Source organism: Stegastes partitus, unplaced genomic scaffold (assembly GCF_000690725.1).
Source record: "Stegastes partitus isolate 25-593 unplaced genomic scaffold, Stegastes_partitus-1.0.2 Scaffold515, whole genome shotgun sequence".
NCBI lineage: Eukaryota > Metazoa > Chordata > Actinopteri > Pomacentridae > Stegastes > Stegastes partitus.
Window position 1 is genome coordinate 201,823 of NW_007578246.1, and position 19,293 is coordinate 221,115.

The 19,293-nt window shown below is 42.4% G+C and overlaps 2 protein-coding genes across 3 annotated transcripts in view; one reads left to right on the top strand and one right to left on the bottom strand.

The window, feature by feature from the left end:
- prdm6 (PR domain containing 6) overlaps positions 1 to 19,293 on the top strand; it is an 86,801-nt gene that overhangs the window by 25,670 nt on the left and 41,838 nt on the right. For both annotated transcript variants that reach the window (XM_008287696.1, XM_008287697.1), the window contains one exon: positions 2,001 to 2,128. In XM_008287696.1, coding sequence (XP_008285918.1) covers positions 2,001 to 2,128 — 128 coding nt within the window. The remainder of the gene's footprint in view (positions 1 to 2,000; positions 2,129 to 19,293) is intronic.
- Positions 4,375 to 13,689, bottom strand: LOC103361585 (uncharacterized). Its single transcript, XM_008287704.1, has 3 exons — positions 11,553 to 13,689; positions 7,986 to 7,998; positions 4,375 to 7,181 (listed from the first exon to the last, which is right to left on the bottom strand). Exons 1-3 carry the CDS (start codon positions 13,632 to 13,634, stop codon positions 4,729 to 4,731), a joined length of 4,548 nt encoding a protein of 1,515 aa, XP_008285926.1. The 5' UTR covers positions 13,635 to 13,689; the 3' UTR covers positions 4,375 to 4,728.

Here is a 19,293-nt window from a genome sequence, read left to right on the forward strand (position 1 = left end):
ATAAAAATATACAAAATATAAAATTTTAGTTCAAACTGCCAATAAAAGAGGATCATTTATTGAAAGATGAACGATATCCCAAAGTCTTGGAGCTTTAAAACCTGTGACGGTGTTTGTGGTTGAATAGAGTTTGTCCTGGAGGTGGCGCTAGAGGAGAGGTCACCGGGTCAGTGACAGGAAGAGACATCAGTCTGTCAGAGGACCATCAGCACATTTACATCCGTTTGGTTTCTCAGTCTTAGAGGAAGCAGCAGCATAGAAAATCAGCTCCTGCGTCGTCTCCGTGGGTTTGTTGACTTCACCCTGAAAACCTATTTTTAGTCGTTGTGAGTCGTCCTGCAGCTGGAGGAGCGTCGAGGCTTTTAGTCGCGTCTAAATCAGCTTTGTGTAACGTTTAGCACCCAGAAGGACGAGAGGCCTGAAGATTAGTGGCACCCACTTGTTTAAAACTTTTCAAATCAACTCGACTTATTTCTTTCTCGTGCGGCCGCGAATCAGGAATCGTTCTCGTGCGATTAATCTCCTAAAATAAACAATTTCCTTTTGTTTCGCCGTAAATATTCCGACACAAGCTGCAGCGTTACAGCTCGTCACTAAAGTAAATACCGCCGAACGAAATATTGTTGAGCTGAAGCTTTGTGTATTTTCAGCCCCGCAGTGTGTTTAAAGGCTGCAGGTGTCGTAACATATCGTCTAAACACGGCAGATATCAGCGAGACTTTTTAAAGCGCCGCAGGTCGATTATTCAGATGGTTTGTGTACGTTTTCAGATGCGACACTTTGAAGAGGCCACACGTCTCCGTTTAAACATCTGTCTTCTCCTAAGTCATTGTTTTTACTTTTAAAATGAACCGTGATGATGTTTTATCCAAATATGAGCTTTGATATTGAAACAAAACACCATAAAAAACAAGTAGCTGCACTTTTTGGAAGAAATTACTTTAAAAACAGGTGATTTTTTTCAGCAAAAAAAAAAGCAAAAAAACCCCAAAAATCATGAATATTCGCAAACTTGTCTTCACTGCATCTTAACATAAAGTTACTGTTATTATATATTATATATTATTATATATTATATATTACATTTAAACCAACAGCTTTCAGCCGAACACTAAGACTGGAGCTTTTAATTGATCTTAACAAGTTTAATTAATAAGGCTGCAGCCATATGGTTTTATCTGATAAGTAAATCTAATATAAATGTTATGATTAAAGCCTACTAATAAAACATATTTACATGGCTAAGTTAAATATTACATTCAAGACCCTACACTATTATTAATTATCCTGTCCAACTGTTTTCATTATAATTATCAGTAAGATCCTTGAAAATCATTAAAAAAAAATACAAAACCAGCCCGATTAACTTAAATGTAAAGTTTTAGAACCTACATAATTATATCCTCTATCAAATTACTTGAGTAATTTAAATTATAAGGTGGTTTTCAGGTGGTTTATACTTGATAATAGAAAAAAAAAAGAATAAAAAAACAGTGTTTGATATTAATTTTCTTGATTTTTTTGGCCCTACCACCTAAAGACACTGAAAATAGAAATTAATATTAAATATTCAACATTTTGTTTTATTAAATGTTTTGTCAATTTATTTATTTATTTGAAATCTGAATAATGAGAGAATTTTTTGAAAACGTTTTTTAAAGTTGACATTCACCAAGACGATCCATCCATCCATCATCTATAATCAATGTAAAGGTTGGTGTTGTGGCAAAAAGTCGGTCGCTTTTGCTCATTTTCCAACTAAAATGTCCAACAGCTGATGGTTCCCGCCTCTCAAATGTGAAGCGATTTAAAGATGCTGCCGTCTTTGGACGATGTGCTTTTTTTTCCTCCATTTTTCTACAGATCAGAAAATAAATGAAGAATCTTAATCTAATTCTACAGTCTTATCTTCTGTAGAGCTCATCACGTTGCTCTCAGACCAGGCCCAGCAGCTCTCTGGACATGTACTGCTTCTAATCCTGACACTGTGTGTGTTTCAGATCTACGACGCAGAGGGGACGTTACAGCACTTTATCGACGGTAATGATCCCAGCAAGTCCAGCTGGATGCGCTACATCCGCTGTGCCAGACACTGCGGCGAGCAGAACATGATGGTTGTACAGTACAGGTAAGAACCGGGCCTTGTTGCAGTCCTTGGTGCTGGACTGGCTGTCTCAGCAGATGTGAGACAGAAAACAGAAGATAAATGACCGAGCGTTTGTGGAAACAGCCGGTCCACTGCTTCCTGTCCGCTGATGCTGATTTACAAACATCTACTCTGAAATATTTTTATTGTTTTTTTGCATCAAGCACAACTTTTAGGCGTCTTATAAGTAATGACCTCGAGCGTTTTCTTAGAGGTCTTTGGGGGAGAGAAAGCTCAGAAATGTCTTTTGTGAGACGGAAGAAAACAAAAACAGTTGAATTACTTTGATTGTGTATTTTACAGTAATATAAAAGTCAACCTGTCAGCACCGTGTTCATGTGTTGACAGTGTAAATATTTACCTGTTTACATTTTAAATCTGTTTCCTGCTCGTCTCCTCTCTGCTCTGTCTAAGCTTTGTCTTGTGACCGCCGGCCACAGCAGAGTCCGCTGTCGTTTATGTTGAATCTTTTCTGTTTTCTACGATTCGTGCAGTTTATTGGAGTGACTTCCATGAACTATCCAGACTTTAAGCTCTTTTTTTAGGGATATTTTTCCTGATAAACTTGAAGCCAAACGTGACACAGACCATAGAAACGCTTGAAACTCATTTATATCATTTCACTTTTAAAGCGTTTAGCTCTGAGGAGTGTAGCTGTGTGGACTGTTTTGAGTTTTGGTGGTTTAGAGCTTGTGTAGCCAACGTTTTTTAAGGTGAGGTGGAAACGTTAACTCCTGATGTGTTGGCGTTTGTGATCGACACCTCAGACTTGTTTGTCGGTATTAAAATCAAGCCTGTTTGATGGAACACTGGTCTGAGGTGGTCTGCAGGTGCTTTGGTTGTGACCGTGGTTTGTTCTGACTTGGCTGTCTGATGGCGTTTGTAGGACTTACAGAGCTTGAGGAACAATATTGTCTAATATCTCCAACATGCTTTCCTCCCTTGTTGTCTTTTTATGTTGCTGTCACACTCGTTTATTCCCTCTGTGTGTTTCATGTCGTGTTGTTTTACTGCATAATGTGTCTGGAATCGTTAGAAACGAGCATTTAAACTAATTGTCCTTCATGTTGTACTACATGATCTAATTTCCCCTTTTTTGTTGTTGATTTTCCACTCACCTGATTGAATTCCTGTCATTTTTCATCAGACTTCCACGGCTGATACCTTGTGTAGGCTCATGTAGAGCAGCTCGTTAGCTTAATTAAAATCCAGCGTTGGCCTAACGACAGACCAATGACATCATGAGCAGCGGCTTGTTTAGGGGCGTTAGCTTGAATCTGAAGAGTTGGAGTTTCTGTGTGATGAACACAGTGGATTTCCCATCAAGGCAAATCAAAAACCAGTTCAGCTCGTCTGCAGCAGGATGCAGCCGCTCTCACGTGTGATAATAAAACAGTATGACGACACAAACACATTACGGTAATTATAGTACTTTTATGGTGTCATTTGCTAAACGTGTCCAGGCTAGTTTGGATAAACAAAACAACTCAGATACCGGAGAGATGCAGCGAAGAAACGACCGCTTCAGAAGACGGTAAAAGAGTTTAGTGGGGCGCAATGACGAGTCTGTCCCAATGCATGCTGGTACAGATTTATTTAGCTGAACGTCATGATGCATGTTCACCCCGATACAGGATACAAACTGCCCCTGGAGCTGGAAGAGCCTCCTCTGGGATCAGATCTGGAGGCTGAAGCAGGGAGTTGAAGTCAAATTAAATCACCCTTATTTATACAACACATTAAAAAACAGAATCTAGTCCTTCAAATGGTTTAAGTTACAGTCTGTAAGTAGCTCATCACTCATATGGGGCTACCTGTCATGTCAGAAAACACGTTTTTCTGATGCTAAAGCTCGTTATCGACGGCAGAACCAGAGCTGATGCTGTCATTTGTTTTGTGAGTTGCTGGTCTCAGTAAAGCCAGGTTTAAAAAAAAGTAAATGTTGGCATGTATTATATTTATCTGCTTATTCATTTTTCTATACGAAGAAATTCCTTTATATGCGTAATGGCTTTAGTTAATTTTATAGGATGTTTGTACATTTTGTAGATGTTATATTTAAAAAAGAGACACACAAGTTATAGATCAAGTCAAAGTGTTTATCAGTTTTTTTTCAAGTAAAAGAAAACAGTAAAAAAAATTCAAATTTATAAAAAATGTGTTGTTTCTAATGTCACAGTTTATATATCAAATAATTAAAAATAATGTAGTAATTACAGTATTTTTTGTTACCGTATTTAATTCAGCAAAACTATAGATTTCCTCTGTTTTGTTCAAATACTGATCATAATGTCACAGAAAAACGTTTTAGTTCACGTGTTTAGAAACAAACAGAAAACGTCCACAATAGTAGTTTGGTTCTTTACAATCTACAGCAGCTTAAAACAAGCAGAACATTACACAGCTTCACTGTATTTAAATCAGCTTGTTTTGCTGTTATTTCCACCATTTGTTCACTTTTTGAACAGTCTTCTTTCTTGCGGCTCTCCTGCTGCCAGATTCGTTGTTTCTGGACCTTCTACCTCCACCCTGTGAGTCGATATGAAACCAGAGGCCGTCTCCAGGCTGAAACTTGTTGTGACTCATAAAACGCTGCAGGCTTTTCCTGCCGTGGCTTTCGTCACGTGCTCCTGAATCCAGCTGTTTATTTCCTCCTCGTGAGCTCTCTGCAGTTCATCGACTTGAGAAGCGTCTTTCAGCTCTTTCATTTCTTCTTCTTGCCGTTTCTTCAGCTGGTCAAAGTCCTTCTGAAAGGCCTTGTTTGCGTTCAGGCGTCTGATCATGAGCTGCCGTTGCTTCGTGTCCTCCGCCTTCTCCTCACTGTACTTGTGTCTAAAGTCGTTGAACTCCTCGGCTTGCTTTCTGGCCTCCTCTTCGTTTCTCGTCTTCATCATCTCCACTTCTTCCTGTAAGCCCTTCCATTCCTGTTCCTCCTGCTCCTTCCTCATTCGATCCTCTTCCAGCCTTCGGTGCTCAAACTCGCTTCTCTCCGCCTCGTATTCCTCTCTGAGCCTCTTCAGTCGAGCTTTCTCCTCCTCCTGACTCTTCTGGTCCTCTTTCGGTTTCTTCCAAACCCTTTTCTTGCTCTCCTCCTCTTTCTTGAGGCGTTCCTCCTTTTCCTTCAGCGCGTTCTCGGTTTTCACTCTTTCTTGTTCCATCGCTTGCTTCTTCTCCTGCATTCTTTGCTCGTGTAGTCTTTCGAGGTCCTTCCTCTCTTTCTGCATCTCTTCTTCTTTGGCCTTCAGGATCCTCTGCATTTCCTTCTGTATGGCTGCCTCGGCCTCTCTGAACATCTCTGAGGTGTAGTAGCGGCCACCGTTGCTCCTCAGCATTGACTCCACTTTGTGTAGCAGCTGGCTAACTTGAGAGCGGTTCTCCTGATCGCTGTTGTTGAAGACGTGGTATCGTCCTCCACATTCGTTGGTCAGGTTATTGATGAAGCCGTCGCTGTTTTCTTCAACGTAACTCTCGATTGTTTGATCTTGGAGTTCGTCTCCTCTGGTGAAGATGAGCATGATGAAGTCTTCTGACTTCTTGCCAAAAAACTCCCTGATCATCTCCACGGTGTCTTCGTCCTCTTTGGTAAAGCGTCCGATCTGCACCACCAGCAGGAAGACGTGAGGACCAGGAGCCAGCAGGCTGATGCATCTCACCAGCTCCTGCTTGACCTCGTCGTTGGACAGAGCCGTGTCGAACAAGCCGGGCGTGTCCACCACAGTGACGGGACGCCCGTCCATCTCTGCTTCTGCTTTCTCGCAAAACCTGGTCACTGACTTCATGCTGACTTTAGACAGAAAACACTCTCTCCCCAAGATCGTGTTTGCCGTGGCGCTCTTTCCACAGCCGGTCTTCCCGATCAGCACCATCCTGAGGCGATCTGGACTCTGCTTTTGGGTCTTCCCAGGCTGGGCCGTCATTTCCTTTGTGAAGCCTCCGGATGCTGCTGCTTGTGTCTTTTCTACGACGTCCAGTAACTGAGGGATCTGTTGTCTGTCGTTGATGTTGAGGAAGACGTATCGGCCGTTACAGCTCTCGCAGAGCTCCTGGATTTCTCTGCAAGTTTGTACAAAGTTCACCACATCTGGACCTGTAGGATCCGACTCCACCGTAAAAAGAACCACGGTGAAGTCGTTGACCTGAGAGCCGAGTGTGTTCCTGATGGTCTCAAGCTCTGCTCTGTCTTCATCTGTGGGAGGCTCTAGAGGTAGGACCAGGATGAAGGCGTGGACGCCCTCAGGATCACAGAGGGAGATACACCTGAAGGATTCCTCCATCACTGCCTCCTGAGGTTTTCCATACAAGGCAGGCAGCTCCAGCAGGGAAACCCGACGTCCACACACCTCTCCCTGGGCTTTAACACACTCTGATGAGTCGGACCTTCCTTCTCCAAGAATGGCCTCAGCTGCAGAAGCTTTCCCGGCTCCAGACCTCCCACACAGCACCAGGTTCAGAGGAGGTTTGGTTACCGTGCACTCCATTGCTTCCATGTGATCCGACCCGGCCGTAAAAGTCAGATGCCCTCCCCCGTTGTCGCTCACTATCTTATCCATCTTTTCCATCAGCGCTTCAAGCTCACGCTCAGGAAAGTCTTTTTTGTCAAAGTCGATCTTGTGCTGCCTCTGTCTGCACTCCTGGACGATTTGATCCATCGTCAGATTGTCTCCCTTGTCCTCATGTGTTACGATGACCATCGCATGTCTGAAAGCGTCTGCGCCAAAAAAGCTGAGCGCAGACTTCAGCTTCTGTCCGTCCTGTTCTGTGAAGTCCGAAGGCTTCACCAGCAGCAGCAGGACGTTCGGTCCAGGAGGACAAGCAGCAGCGCACGTCTGCATCTCATGTCTGACTTTATCTAGCGACAGACCGAAGACGTCTGCCGTCTTCACCACAGTTATGGGTGTTTTCCTCCACTCGCCGTGGGCCGTAGACTTCTTGGACACTTTCAGGAGCTTGAAGTCCTTCTTCCCAGTGATGAAGTTGCTCAGGGTCGTCTTCTTACTTTGACTCTTTCCGAAAGTCACAATTCTGAGTTCAGACGCTGCAGAAAAACACAAATAACATGAATAAATGTGACTGTAGCTCCTCATATTATTAGGATTTGTTTTTAATGTGAGGCATTCATCTGGTGAAGCTATAAAAGGGAAGCTCTTGTTTTTATACCTGATAACAAACAGAGTGTGTTTCAGCTGATCTGACTTTATCTTCATTGAGTCCAACTGGCTGTTTCGTCAGATAAAGTTTTGACGGAAAAAGATGCAACAATAATCAGTTATTGTCTATTTTTAGAATAAATATTACTGTTTCTTTCTTTTAGCCGTTATTATAGTTGACAGTAGAGAGACTGACAGGAAACATGGGAGGAGAACGGAGGAAGGACCTGCAGGAAATGGTCACGGGCTGGACTCAAACCCACGACCTGCATCAGGGACCCCCTGTTCATGGGTCGACCGCCCAACCTGTTGCGCTGTCCCAGGGTTGTGCATAACAGAATAACGGCCTGGTACGCTGCTGCCTGAAAAAGTCACGCTGATACGCTGTTTTCGAGGGTACGTAACGGGAAAATATCGAACAAGCACTGATGGAGTTTCACTCCCGTCACAGCTGCTAACGCTGCTATTTGCTAGCGTATTCACTGCTAACCATTAGCAGCATTTGCTAACACCTCCGGGTCGATGACGACGACGATAAAACGCCTCAAATCATAATAACAAATGTCTTTAATATCACGACATAACAGCTACGCCACGGTTGTCATGTGTTGTTTCTGGCTTCAGTCATTGGTCGACTGCAGCTCTGACAGAAGGTCAAATTATTTCAAAAACAAAAGACGGATGAAACTCACCTTGTGCTGCCATAGTTTCACCAAACCAGAGAGTTCAGCTGCAGAAACTGTTGCTGCCTGCTGGAGCTAATGAAAGAAAAGAGAAGCTAAATGATAGCAGTGAAACACAGGAAGGAACGACTGCTGTGGATAACCCAGATGTTGCTATAATACAACTTTGAGTTTAATGACATTAGTATTTTTTTGTTATTTGAAAAGTGGAATTTGTTGCCCAAGTCCTTCCAGGTTACGGGTTATTTTCTTCCTGTGAAACCCCAAAAGTCCAGAAAGTGTTTTGGATTTGTTTTATCTAAGATGAGGCTCAGAGTTGTTCTCAGTTTTTATTTTTATCTGCATTTGACAGTGAGCATGATCACTCCTCGTACAGTGACACCATTACGTCTGTGTTCTCCTATTTGACAGAAATTTCCCCATTTTCCTGTTTTTTTTCCCGACCGTTTGATAAACAGAAGTTTATATTACACTGAATTAAACAGCAGTGACCAAAACTGGCCTAAAACAATCTTTTTGTTGTTGTTGTGCTGTTGGCGACGCCTAAAACCTCTAAAGTCTGCCTTTACTTACACATGATACGACCTTTAGAGTTCCTGAGAGCAGCTAAATGTAATTCACAGACAGTTTAATTCAGGTCTTCCTCACCTGTCGCTCCACCTGTTTCCCACTACGACGGGTCAAAGCAGGAAGAGCAGCAGGTGGAGTACCGATGAAAGGAGTTCACTGAAACATATCCGTGTGTTTTAGTGGTTGTCAATAAAACTTAGACGGTAAAAGGCTTCAGCATGAGTAGATATGTGTATTTAATTCCCAGATTAAGACCAACGATCACACCTGAACAACCTAAACAGGCTGAACTCGTCGTGTAACTTGTTCCGTCGTACTTCTGGTCACAGCCTGAGACAACAACACCTCTGATACGACTGAAGCAGTAAGAACACATGGATCTGTGCGTTTTTAGACATTCGTTCAGAGAGTACTCACCAGGTGAAGTCCTCATGGCATCGCTCCTCCGTAGAACTTATTATTGAGAGCAGAAACTCACACAGAGATCTGATTAGGAGGAGTTGGAGGCGGGGCTTAGTGCTGGTATGACGGCGATGAAGCGGCTCGTCGTCGCTCAGACAATAGTTGTCAAACAGCCAAGTGCAGCAGCCTCGTGGAGAGACGCTGTCAGCTTTGGCTTCTTCCTGTGTTCATCTTTTCTCCTCCTTCAATCCCTCCACAGTTTACGTCGGTTTTATCAAAGCTGTCGTCTTTCGTGTCGCTACAGTCGCACACAAACACAAACATGCTGTTTCTTGCACACTTTGTACACTTTAGCCGTTTGAGCACTCACTTAAAAACACATGAATAATCCAGCCGGTTGTTTCAAACTGATGTTTTAATATAAAAGCTGTAAGCGGGCCAAGCTGTCGTTAGCAAACCGGTAGAACTTGTCCCCGGTACTGTGGCTTTTCACTCACACACCACAAAGAGTCACTGTGATCAGACCTGCAGGCTGTCGGGTACGTCGACAGAAAACGTCTTTAAAACTTTGTTGTTCTGCGCCGGCTGCATCGTCACCAGATGTTGTGAAGCATCGATCATTTTAGTTTAACTTATAAAAAAACCTCACAGACGAGACGTCTGTCGCCTTGCTGCACCTACAAGTCTTGAATAAGTCCTTGAAGTTTTTCTGGCTGCTGCGTCCGAGTGCTTCTGATTTAACGTCGTGTCTGACTTCACGGTGGGGTAGAAGTAAAAGGTTTTTGATGATTTTTTTCTGCCCCACTGACCTAAATCTCATCATCTATGCTGTTACTGGTCATGCTGCACTCTTTTGACAATCTGTATAAATATAAATATATCTGCACTCTCACTATTCTTGTCAAATATTATGGTTCTTATTTAAATTTAACTTTAATTCTTCACTCCATGACATTTTTTTGCTTCTGCGTTGCACCATTACAGTTACTTTTATTTGTAGTTACTTTTATTTTACTCTATATTTATTGTTGTTTTATTGTGTAAACTCTACCTGGCAATAAATCTGGTTCTGGTTCTAAATACACAAACATGATATATTTAACATTGCTGCTCGTCATCTTTGGTGAGCTTGTTGTTTAGGCCCAAAGAATCAACCTCTACTTCCACTATTTCATTTAATTTCATCTTTATATATGGAGGGTTTTTATATATATATATCGTTATTTTGCACTGAAAGGCTGCACCTTACTTCTCGTTGCACTGAATCTGAATGTGTTGCAGTCAGAACCACAAGTTTCTGCAGCTAAATGCTTCAATAACTCATAACCTTCATACCAACTGGTTTGTCGTCTCCTGTGTCCGGTTATGTCACAGTCAATAAATAGTTGGATCTTTTCCATCTGTGTGCATTTCTAAAGTTCTTGATGTGTTTACAAGAATGTATTTGCAGGCTGTGCAGAGCAGAAAGAGAGACATAGAAGGTGGTTTAATTATGAATAAAGTGAACAGACAGCGTCACTGAAGTTGGGAATAAATATGTATATTTCTCGCTAAACCAAAATTAAATTGTGAATAATTTATGTTGCCTCATCAGTGTACGTTTCACGTTAGCTGTAAAATCTCAGTTTAAAGTTTAAATAAAAAAGGGAACTGTTCGGTAAAAGTTTTAATTTAATCAACATGAGATAAAAACAACATTTAAATGACAATAAAAACAGCAGCTGGTAAGAAGTTTCCTCACAACCCAGCTATCGGTGACAGAAGCAGTTATTAGCTCTAAATGTTGTTAAACACGTTGAATCACAGATAATATCACAGAAAAAAAATATTCATTTACATGTTAACTGTAAAAAAACTAAACAAAACAAAACAAAAACAAAACAGGACAAAACTGTAAATGCACACGTCCAAAATCTGTTTTCTGTTCTTTTACACTATTTACTGTATTTAAATCAGCAACAACTATATTCATTAACTGTAAAAACAGAAAGATTGTAAATAACGTCCACATCAGTACAAATAGTCGTTTTTTTCTTCTCCTCCATGTCAGAGGTTCTTAAACTTATTGAGCCACGACCCCCAAGATAGATAGGTTTGAATTTTTATCTCACGAGTAATAACTTTTACACATTAATGCGTTCAGAATGAATGTGTTATTAACCCCTTTACATTAATACGTCGATTTTCTTTTGAATGAATGAATGAATTTAATTTATTTTGAACAAATGAAAGAGAAATAAAATCTAAAAACAAAAGAAAATCATTTTTAAAAGAGCAAAAAAAGAATAACAACATCACATAATCAAATCATAACTTAACAAGTCTGACAAAGGGGTGTGAAGAAGTTATTCTGACAGCATTAATACGAATTTATTTAGTAAATGTTGGCTTAATTTTATTTTATTTTTGTTTGACAATGATCTGGCGACCCCCTGAAATGATCTTGGTTTTACTGTGATTAAAGCAGCTCCAAGCATTTCACACACACACGCTGTTATTTTCACAGTTTATCAAACAGTTTCAGAACGTTGTTTATTCGTCACACCTCGGTTCAGCTGTACTTAGAGATCCTGACATGAGGATCGCTGCCACATGAACCCCTCATGAGATGCTGCACTTCTTGTCGCTCTCGGCCTTCCTCACGCGTTCGTCTATCCAGATGTTTATCTCCTCCTGATGCGTCTTCTTCAGCTCGTCCAGCTCCTGGTTCAGCTGCTCCTCGCTGTGGATGTAGTGCGACTGTCTGAGCTCGTTCCTCTGCTCTTCGTGCTTCTTCAGGAGCTCGTCAAAGTCCCTCCGGTTTGCTTTCTTTTTGTTCAGCTGCTGCAGCATGTAGTCATTTTGCAGCTGCTGCCGCTTCTTCATCTCCTCTATTTCCTGTTGATGCTTTTCCTTCTCAGCGGACGAGTCCAGAGTGAACCTCTTTCTGAACTCGTTGCACTCTTCAGCTAGCCTCCTGGCGTGCTCTTCGTTCTTCCTCCGTATTTCCTCCATTTCCTTCCTGTGTTTTTCCTCGACTTCTCTCAGCTCTCTTTCCTCTCCTTCTCTTCTGATTCGCTCGTCTTCTCGTCTTTTGACCTCGTTTATCTCCCTCTCGTACTCTTCGCGGAGCTTTTCCAGTTGCCTCTCCGCCTCCTCTTGCCTCCGTTGGTCCTCCAGGCGGCGTTTCTGCCACCACTCCCGTTGTTCCTGCTCCCAAACCTCCCGTTCCTTCCTCATCAGCTCCCTGTTCTTCGTCAACAGCGTCCTCTGAGCTGGTACTCGTTTCTCCGATACTATTTTTTTCTTCAGAGTTTCGTCTCGTTGCTTCCACTGCTGCTGTTGAACCTCCTCCTGCCTCTTCCTGTCCACTTCCTCTTTTTCTCTCTGCTCTCGTTCCCTCCTGATCCTCTCCTCGGCCTTTTTAATGCGCTCGCCCGTCTCCTTCGCTTGCTTCTCTCTCTGTGCGGTTTCTGTTTCGTACGTGGCTATCAGCGCAGTAGTTTTTGTCTTTTTTGTTTGCATTTCTTCTTCATGTTTCCTCTGAAGGTCCTTTTGCTCTCTGTCGATCTTTCTTTCTGTCTCTACCTTGTGGTTCTCTATTTCCTTCTCTATGGCTGCCTCGGCCTCCTTGAACATCTCGGAGGTGTAGTAGCGGCTGCCGCTTTTTCTCATCATTGCCTCCACCTTCTTTAGCAGCTGGCTGACTTGAGAGCGATCCTTCCGTTCGTTGTTGTTGAAGACGTGGTATCGCCGTCCACACTCCGCGATCAGCTGTCCAACAAAGCCATCGCTGCCGTCTTTTATGTAGCTCTCAAATGTTTGATCTTGGAGTTCGTCTCCTCTGGTGAATATGAGCATGATGAAGTCTTCTGCCTTCTTGCCAAAAAACTCCCTGATCATCTCCACGGTTTCTTTTTCCTCTTTGGTAAAGCGTCCGATCTGCAGCACCAGCAGGAAGACGTGAGGACCAGGAGCCAGCAGGCTGATGCATCTCACCAGCTCCTGTTTGACCTCGTCGTTGGACAGAGCCGTGTCGAACAAGCCGGGCGTGTCCACCACAGTGACGGGCCGCCCGTCCATCTCTCCTGTTTCTTTCTGGCAAACTACAGTCACTGACTTTAGACAAGCTTTAGATTCAAAGCGTTTCTCGCCCCCCAAAATCGTGTTTGCCGTGGCGCTCTTCCCACAGCCGGTCTTCCCGATCAGCACCATCCTGATTGGCTCTTTGGTCCGCACCGTCTTCTGGTGCAATACGACCCGATGTTGAATATTGTCAAACTTTAAGAAAGACTCGTGTCTTGTAATTGGCTTGCTCTGACGTTTGGTGAACACCGGACGTTTGGGAAACATATCTTCTGTGAAGCTTCTGGATCCCCCAGCACTCATTGTTTCCACAGCATGCAGCACCTCAGAGACCTGGTCCTTGTCCTTGATGTTGAAGACAACATGTCGTTCACAAAGGCTCTGTAAGAACCCTTGGATGTCTCTGTCTTCCACAACCTTCACCAACTCTGGAACGTTAGGATTCGCCTTCACAATCAACAGAACGATGGTAAAGTCGTTGGCTTTGGACCCAAAAGTGTTCTGGATGGTCTCCAGCTCCGTCTTGTCTTCGTTTCTGAGAGAATCCAGAAACAGGACCAGCATGAAGGCATGGACGCCCTCCGGTTCACAGAGCGAGACACACCTGAGGGATTCCTTCATTGCTGTCTCTTTGGGTTTTCCATACAAGGCAGGCAGCTCCAGCAGGGAAACCCGACGTCCACACACCTCCCCCTGGACTTTAACACACTCTGATGAGTCGGCAGGTGGACCAGACCTTCTTTGTCCCAGAATGGCGTGAGCCACCGAGGTCTTCAAGGCTCCATGTCTCCCACACAGCACCAGGTTTAGAGGGGGTTTTGGTTTTGCAGGTTCTGCAGGTTCTGGCAGCTTCATGGGGACAGCCTCTTCATTAAATGCTAAATACCCGCCCCTGTTGTAACTCACGATGTTCTCCATCTGAGTCATTAATTCATCAAGATCATGGTGAGAAAAATCTCTTCCCCCAAAGTTGACTCTGAGCAGCCGCTGTCCACAGTCTCTGGTGAGCTGGTTCACGGAGGAGTTCCTTCCTCTGTCGTCGTGTGCCGTGATGACCATGGAGCATTCAAAGACTTCCTGTCCAAAGCAGCTCAGGATCAAGTTCAGCGTTTGTCTGTCCTGCTCAGTGAAGTCAGACGGATTTACGATGAGCAGCAGGACGTTGGGTCCAGGAGGACAGCGAGCGACGCACGTCTTCATCTCGTGTTTCAGTTTTTCTGGAGGTAACTTGAAGACGTCTGCCGTCTTCACCAGCATGTACGAGTTTCTCTTCCACTTCCCATGAATATGGGCAAACTGCTTGTTGGTTCTTGGAAAAGAACCGGCTTTCCTTCCCGTGATGAAGTCGGTCAGTGTCGTCTTTTCATCGGAGCTTTTTCCAATTATCACAATCCTGAGTTCAGGTGCTGCCGAGCGATGAGACAAAACAGAAGCATTACGCATTTCAACTGGAGGAGTTTGTTCTCTCTGTTACTGGTATCTACATGTCATATCAAATCATTTTGACCAGAATAACACACGGTTCCAACATTTTCTGCAGGGTATGAGAACGTTTTCACCGCTGCAGAGGATATTTTAGTCGGTGCCACAATGACAAGACGTATTTGGACCAGTTTAGTTAACGAGGGGATTGATTCACTCGTTCATGATTCTGTTTATCAAACGGTTTGAAAAACCAGGAAAATGCAGAGATTTCTGCCAGATACGGGAACAAAGAGTCAAAAAGTGTAAGCTTTGATATTGAACCGTTTGTCTTCAATCCAGAAACTTCTGTCACAACGTAGAAGATCAGTCCGTATGAATCAGAGTCGTTTTATTGGTGCAGGTCGGTCTGTTTGAAGCTGCCTGTTGCTGCAGGAACAAGGTTTGGTTTTGTCTCAGAGCTGATGACAGGAATGACTCACCGCATTCAGATTGTAAAAGTCCTCTTAATTTAGTGTTAAAATATTGATTAACGCCTTCATGCATATTTCAGATTTACTGAAGTTCGACATGTTTGCAGGATCGTCTACGTCGTGACAGATTTTTGGTTTCACTGATCTTGTCTCCCTGTTTTTTTGTTTAAGGAAACATTCATTCTGGCGTTCCCGTTAAACACAAGCAGCTCCTTTTAAATTTTCCAACTAAACCAGTTTGCACACTGCTGGAAACTAGTTTCGTAATCATAAATGCCTGTATTTCCATGTTGCTCTCCAGTTTTTACAGCTAGCTTAATGCTATGTGCTAACCATTGCAAGTACGTATTCAGGTTTACCTTCGTGTTAAATGTCACCTGACTTCACGCCTCCTTTTTTTCAGGAAGTGTTTTAATACATAACAAAACTAAAAACCATATAAACGGTGGTAGTTTGGCACCGTGTCGTGGTATTATGACGACTAACGGTCCCCCTCCCACTAACGAGTTCAACCCTTGGACACAGACGTGAATGAGCTCAAAAACATAAAGTCATGATGCGTGACAGGAAGTTTTACCGGATACTGACGTCGCCATCCTGTGCCGGAGGAATCTCCTCACGCAGACGCTGGAGTCGGTGCCTGCTGGTGTGGAAACATGAGGAATAATGATCAAAACTAGTTTAGATTAAAAAATAAATAAATAAATACTACTATTAAATGACAGTATTTTGCAGAAACAGTGTTTTTCAGCACAAAGTGGATCATTAAAGCATCTGACATTAGAGTCACTTGAGGAGTCAACTGTTCAAGATATATTTAATCCTGTTTTATTCATTTAAAATACTCAGTGTGTTCGACGCCTTCAGTGATGTTGATGTAAACAAGTTTTTGCAGCACGACTTGTTTGTGTGAAATGACTTGTACGAGTCAAGTGACTGTTATTTATGCACCGCATTTGAAGCCAAATATGTTGTTTTACAATAGAGAAAAAGGATAAACTCACCCAACAAGTTTAAATATTAATTATAAGAACATATTAATTATTATATAAATGCACTCAGCTTGTGTTCACTGTGTCTCTGCTGTTTACATGACCATGAAATCACTCGACTTTAAAGTGCTGTAGATGTACTAGATGTTGAAAAAATTAAAATAAGGCTTGAGCTTGATCAGTAAACTTTAAATATGGGGGTGTTATTGGAGCTGAACTATCTGTAAATGTGTGACGAGGTGTGTGTCTGTAGAGATCCGTCGATGCGTACAAAGATGTTAATCGGTGTGAGTGTTTGGCTACAAGTGCTGGAAATGCAGACAGATCACCAGTTAGCGGTCCAGCGGGCCTCACTGTTGTCTGTCCGTCTACACAGGACTTCTGCTGCACTTCTGCCGTGACAGATTCATATCAGGGTTTCTTTGCCCTGAACTCAGACTCACAGGCTCGTTCATTCCAGCACCTGTAGCCAAATACTTTTCATCTTTTAATATCTTTGTACACATTCACAGATCTCACTGCAGACACACAGATTGAGACACAACTCTCCAGACACATTCACAGATAGTTTAGCTCCAATAAAACCCTCATATTGAAGTAACTTAACTTTTAAACACAGAAAATGTCGTCTTTCTCTTCTCATGCTTCAGGTCCAGTTAAACGTCTGCTTTCTCTCTGGCTGCTAACCTTCATTTCTTTTCACTTACCTGAGGCAGGTGTGTCTTTTATTCCAAAGCGATCATAGTCTCGTAGCAAACTGTGAAATATTCTGTCTCCAGGCGTGAGCTGTGGATTAGCGACGAGCTGCTCTGATTAATTAAGTCACAGCCGTGGACCACATAAAGACCTGCTCTGGTCGTTTTAACCCTCGGTTAGCTGCTGGTTAAGTCCACTCACCGGATGAGTCTGGTAGTGTTTCTCAAATCAGGTTGCAGTCATCCCTGATAATCGTTGCTATGAGGACTATGAGTGGGCGGGGCTTAAGGACTGACGAACTGCCAGGTTGATGCCAAGTTCTATAAAACGCTGTCGTTAAAGTATGACAACAATGAAGCTTCCTGGTCGCTGTTTGGCTGCTCATGACTTGACATTTTAGACGCTGCTGTTACCTAACAGTGTGTGTTCTTGTTTGTTTCTGGTTGCCATCCTTTCCTCTCCCCTTCACCCTCAACCCGACTGGTCCAGGCAGATGTTCGGCCTCCATGAACCTGCTTCTGATGTTCTTCTGTTTAAAGCCAGTTTTCTTCTCCACTGTCCGTTGGGTTTTCTGTGTGTTGTATTGTCGGGTCAAGTTAGTCTGATTACTTTGTGTAAGGATTCTAGGATTCTAGGAACTTTATTTGTCTCACATTCACATGTTTGAAATTAGTGCTCAGGTCCCTTTTTTTAAAGAAAAAGCCTGATAAATAATAAGTACAATAAAACAAGATATCAGTAAAAATACAGCAATGTAAGTGTAGTAAGAAAAAATATATAAACATTAGAGTAGAAAGCCAAAGTTAGTTGTGTTTAGCGCTAAACATTTGTGTAGCAGCGAGGCAGACTGTAGGAATAATGTTTAATTGATAAAATATTGTTTCTAAAACAGATAATACTGCACGCCTTAATGTTTGAATTAGGCAGGTCAGTTTATATAATAGATCATATTTTATCAGATTAATTAGTACCATTAACCTCTTAAGATCTGGCGTCACATTTTGGGTTATAGTACCACAGTAGTTAATTTTTTTATTGTATTTTTTGAATTATTATTATTTTTTATTTAGTTTTTTATTTGTATTTATTTTATTTTTATTATTTTATTTCGTTTTTTATTTTCATTTTATTATTTTAATTGTATTTTTTTTTAAGTTTTTTCATTTTATTATCTATTCTTTTTATTTTTATTATTATTATTATTTTTTATTTTCATTGTATTATCTTTGAACATTCTTGATTATTTTTTAATTTTTAATTTTTTTTTTTACATTTTATTTTTTATTTTTTTATTTCTCTATGATCAGATCAAATAGCAAAGAGAAATAAAAAATGCATGTCAAACAATATTGTGGGGTCTTAACCCCAACGTTTAATTAAGTCAAATAAATTTATATAATTATTAATGTTGTAAGGTCTGAACTCTAAAATGTTTTTTCCTAATCAGGAAGCTCTTTGGTTTATTGTCTGTTGTTTTAAATGTGCTGTATGTAAATAATATATATTTATCTTTATAAATAAGTGACTTCACCAGTACACAGTGTGATGTGAGTCTGAGGTGGTTTTAAATGTGGAAACAGAAAAGTGGTGACTTTACTGTTTAGGATCTGAACCTCTGAGACTCTAACCGGGTTGGTAGGATGATGGTGGCGACAGTTCTTCATTCAGCAGCTGTCTGGGTGAGTTAGATATAAACAGCTGTCTGGGTTTTGCTGTGTTTCTGTCAGAGAAGTTTGGATTCTCTGAAAACAGGCCTTAAGCTTCTCGGCCTCCAGTTGGAAAACACCTGAAACTCCCAGCAAACACCGGAGATGATGTCAGGTTCCAGAAACTGGTTAAACTGGTCCCAACCAGGATGCAACCACAGACTGATTATCGAAACGTTGCGCTGTTTCCCGACCAGGAAACGTAAACACCTGTAATCAGCAGCATTCATCAACAGCGTTGACAGGAAATGCCTTCTCGTTAATGGACATAAACGTCGTCAGCTGATGAACATTTAGTCTCTGGAGCTGCATCACGTTCAGGTTTATTTCCTTTCTGCTGAGGTACAAGTCGGGCCTTTTGGATAAAAGTTTAAACCACTGCAGCTCGGACCATCTCGGCTCTGTGACGCCTGGACGGTCTGGATCAACACGTTTATGTGAACGGAGACACATTATTGGGCCTCGTAGGTGTTTGTGTTGTCTGATTTATAACTGCTCACATGGGCCAGCGTGTGTCATGTTATGTAGAAGCTGATAATAAAGCTGTTTCTGCTTTGTGTGAAAACAGACAACAGAAGAAAGATCGGACAGCCAACGATAGCGTCCCGCTGACCCACCAGACCCACGGTTCTGACCTGCTGTACGGCAGCGGGGGTCTTTATTTTTCATACCTGAGAGCCGGTTGGATGTGTTTGATTTACGACGCGGCCTCGCCTGAGCGGAGCAGCATTAAACACATGCGTTTGTTTCAAGTGCGTACAAGCCGCGGCATGTTCGCTCGCTTTCTTTATCCTGGGAGGTCATTGGGTATGTTTGATTTATTACCCGGTCGCTCCCGGCTGTGTTTTCACATGGGTCCGACAGCACCTCGCCCCTCCCCCGGTGTGGAAAGAATTAATAAAACACAAACACGTTCACACACGGCCCGTCGGCGGGCTCGGGTCGGCTCGGTCCGGCTGAACTAGCTGCTCTCTGTGCTTCAACGTGCACT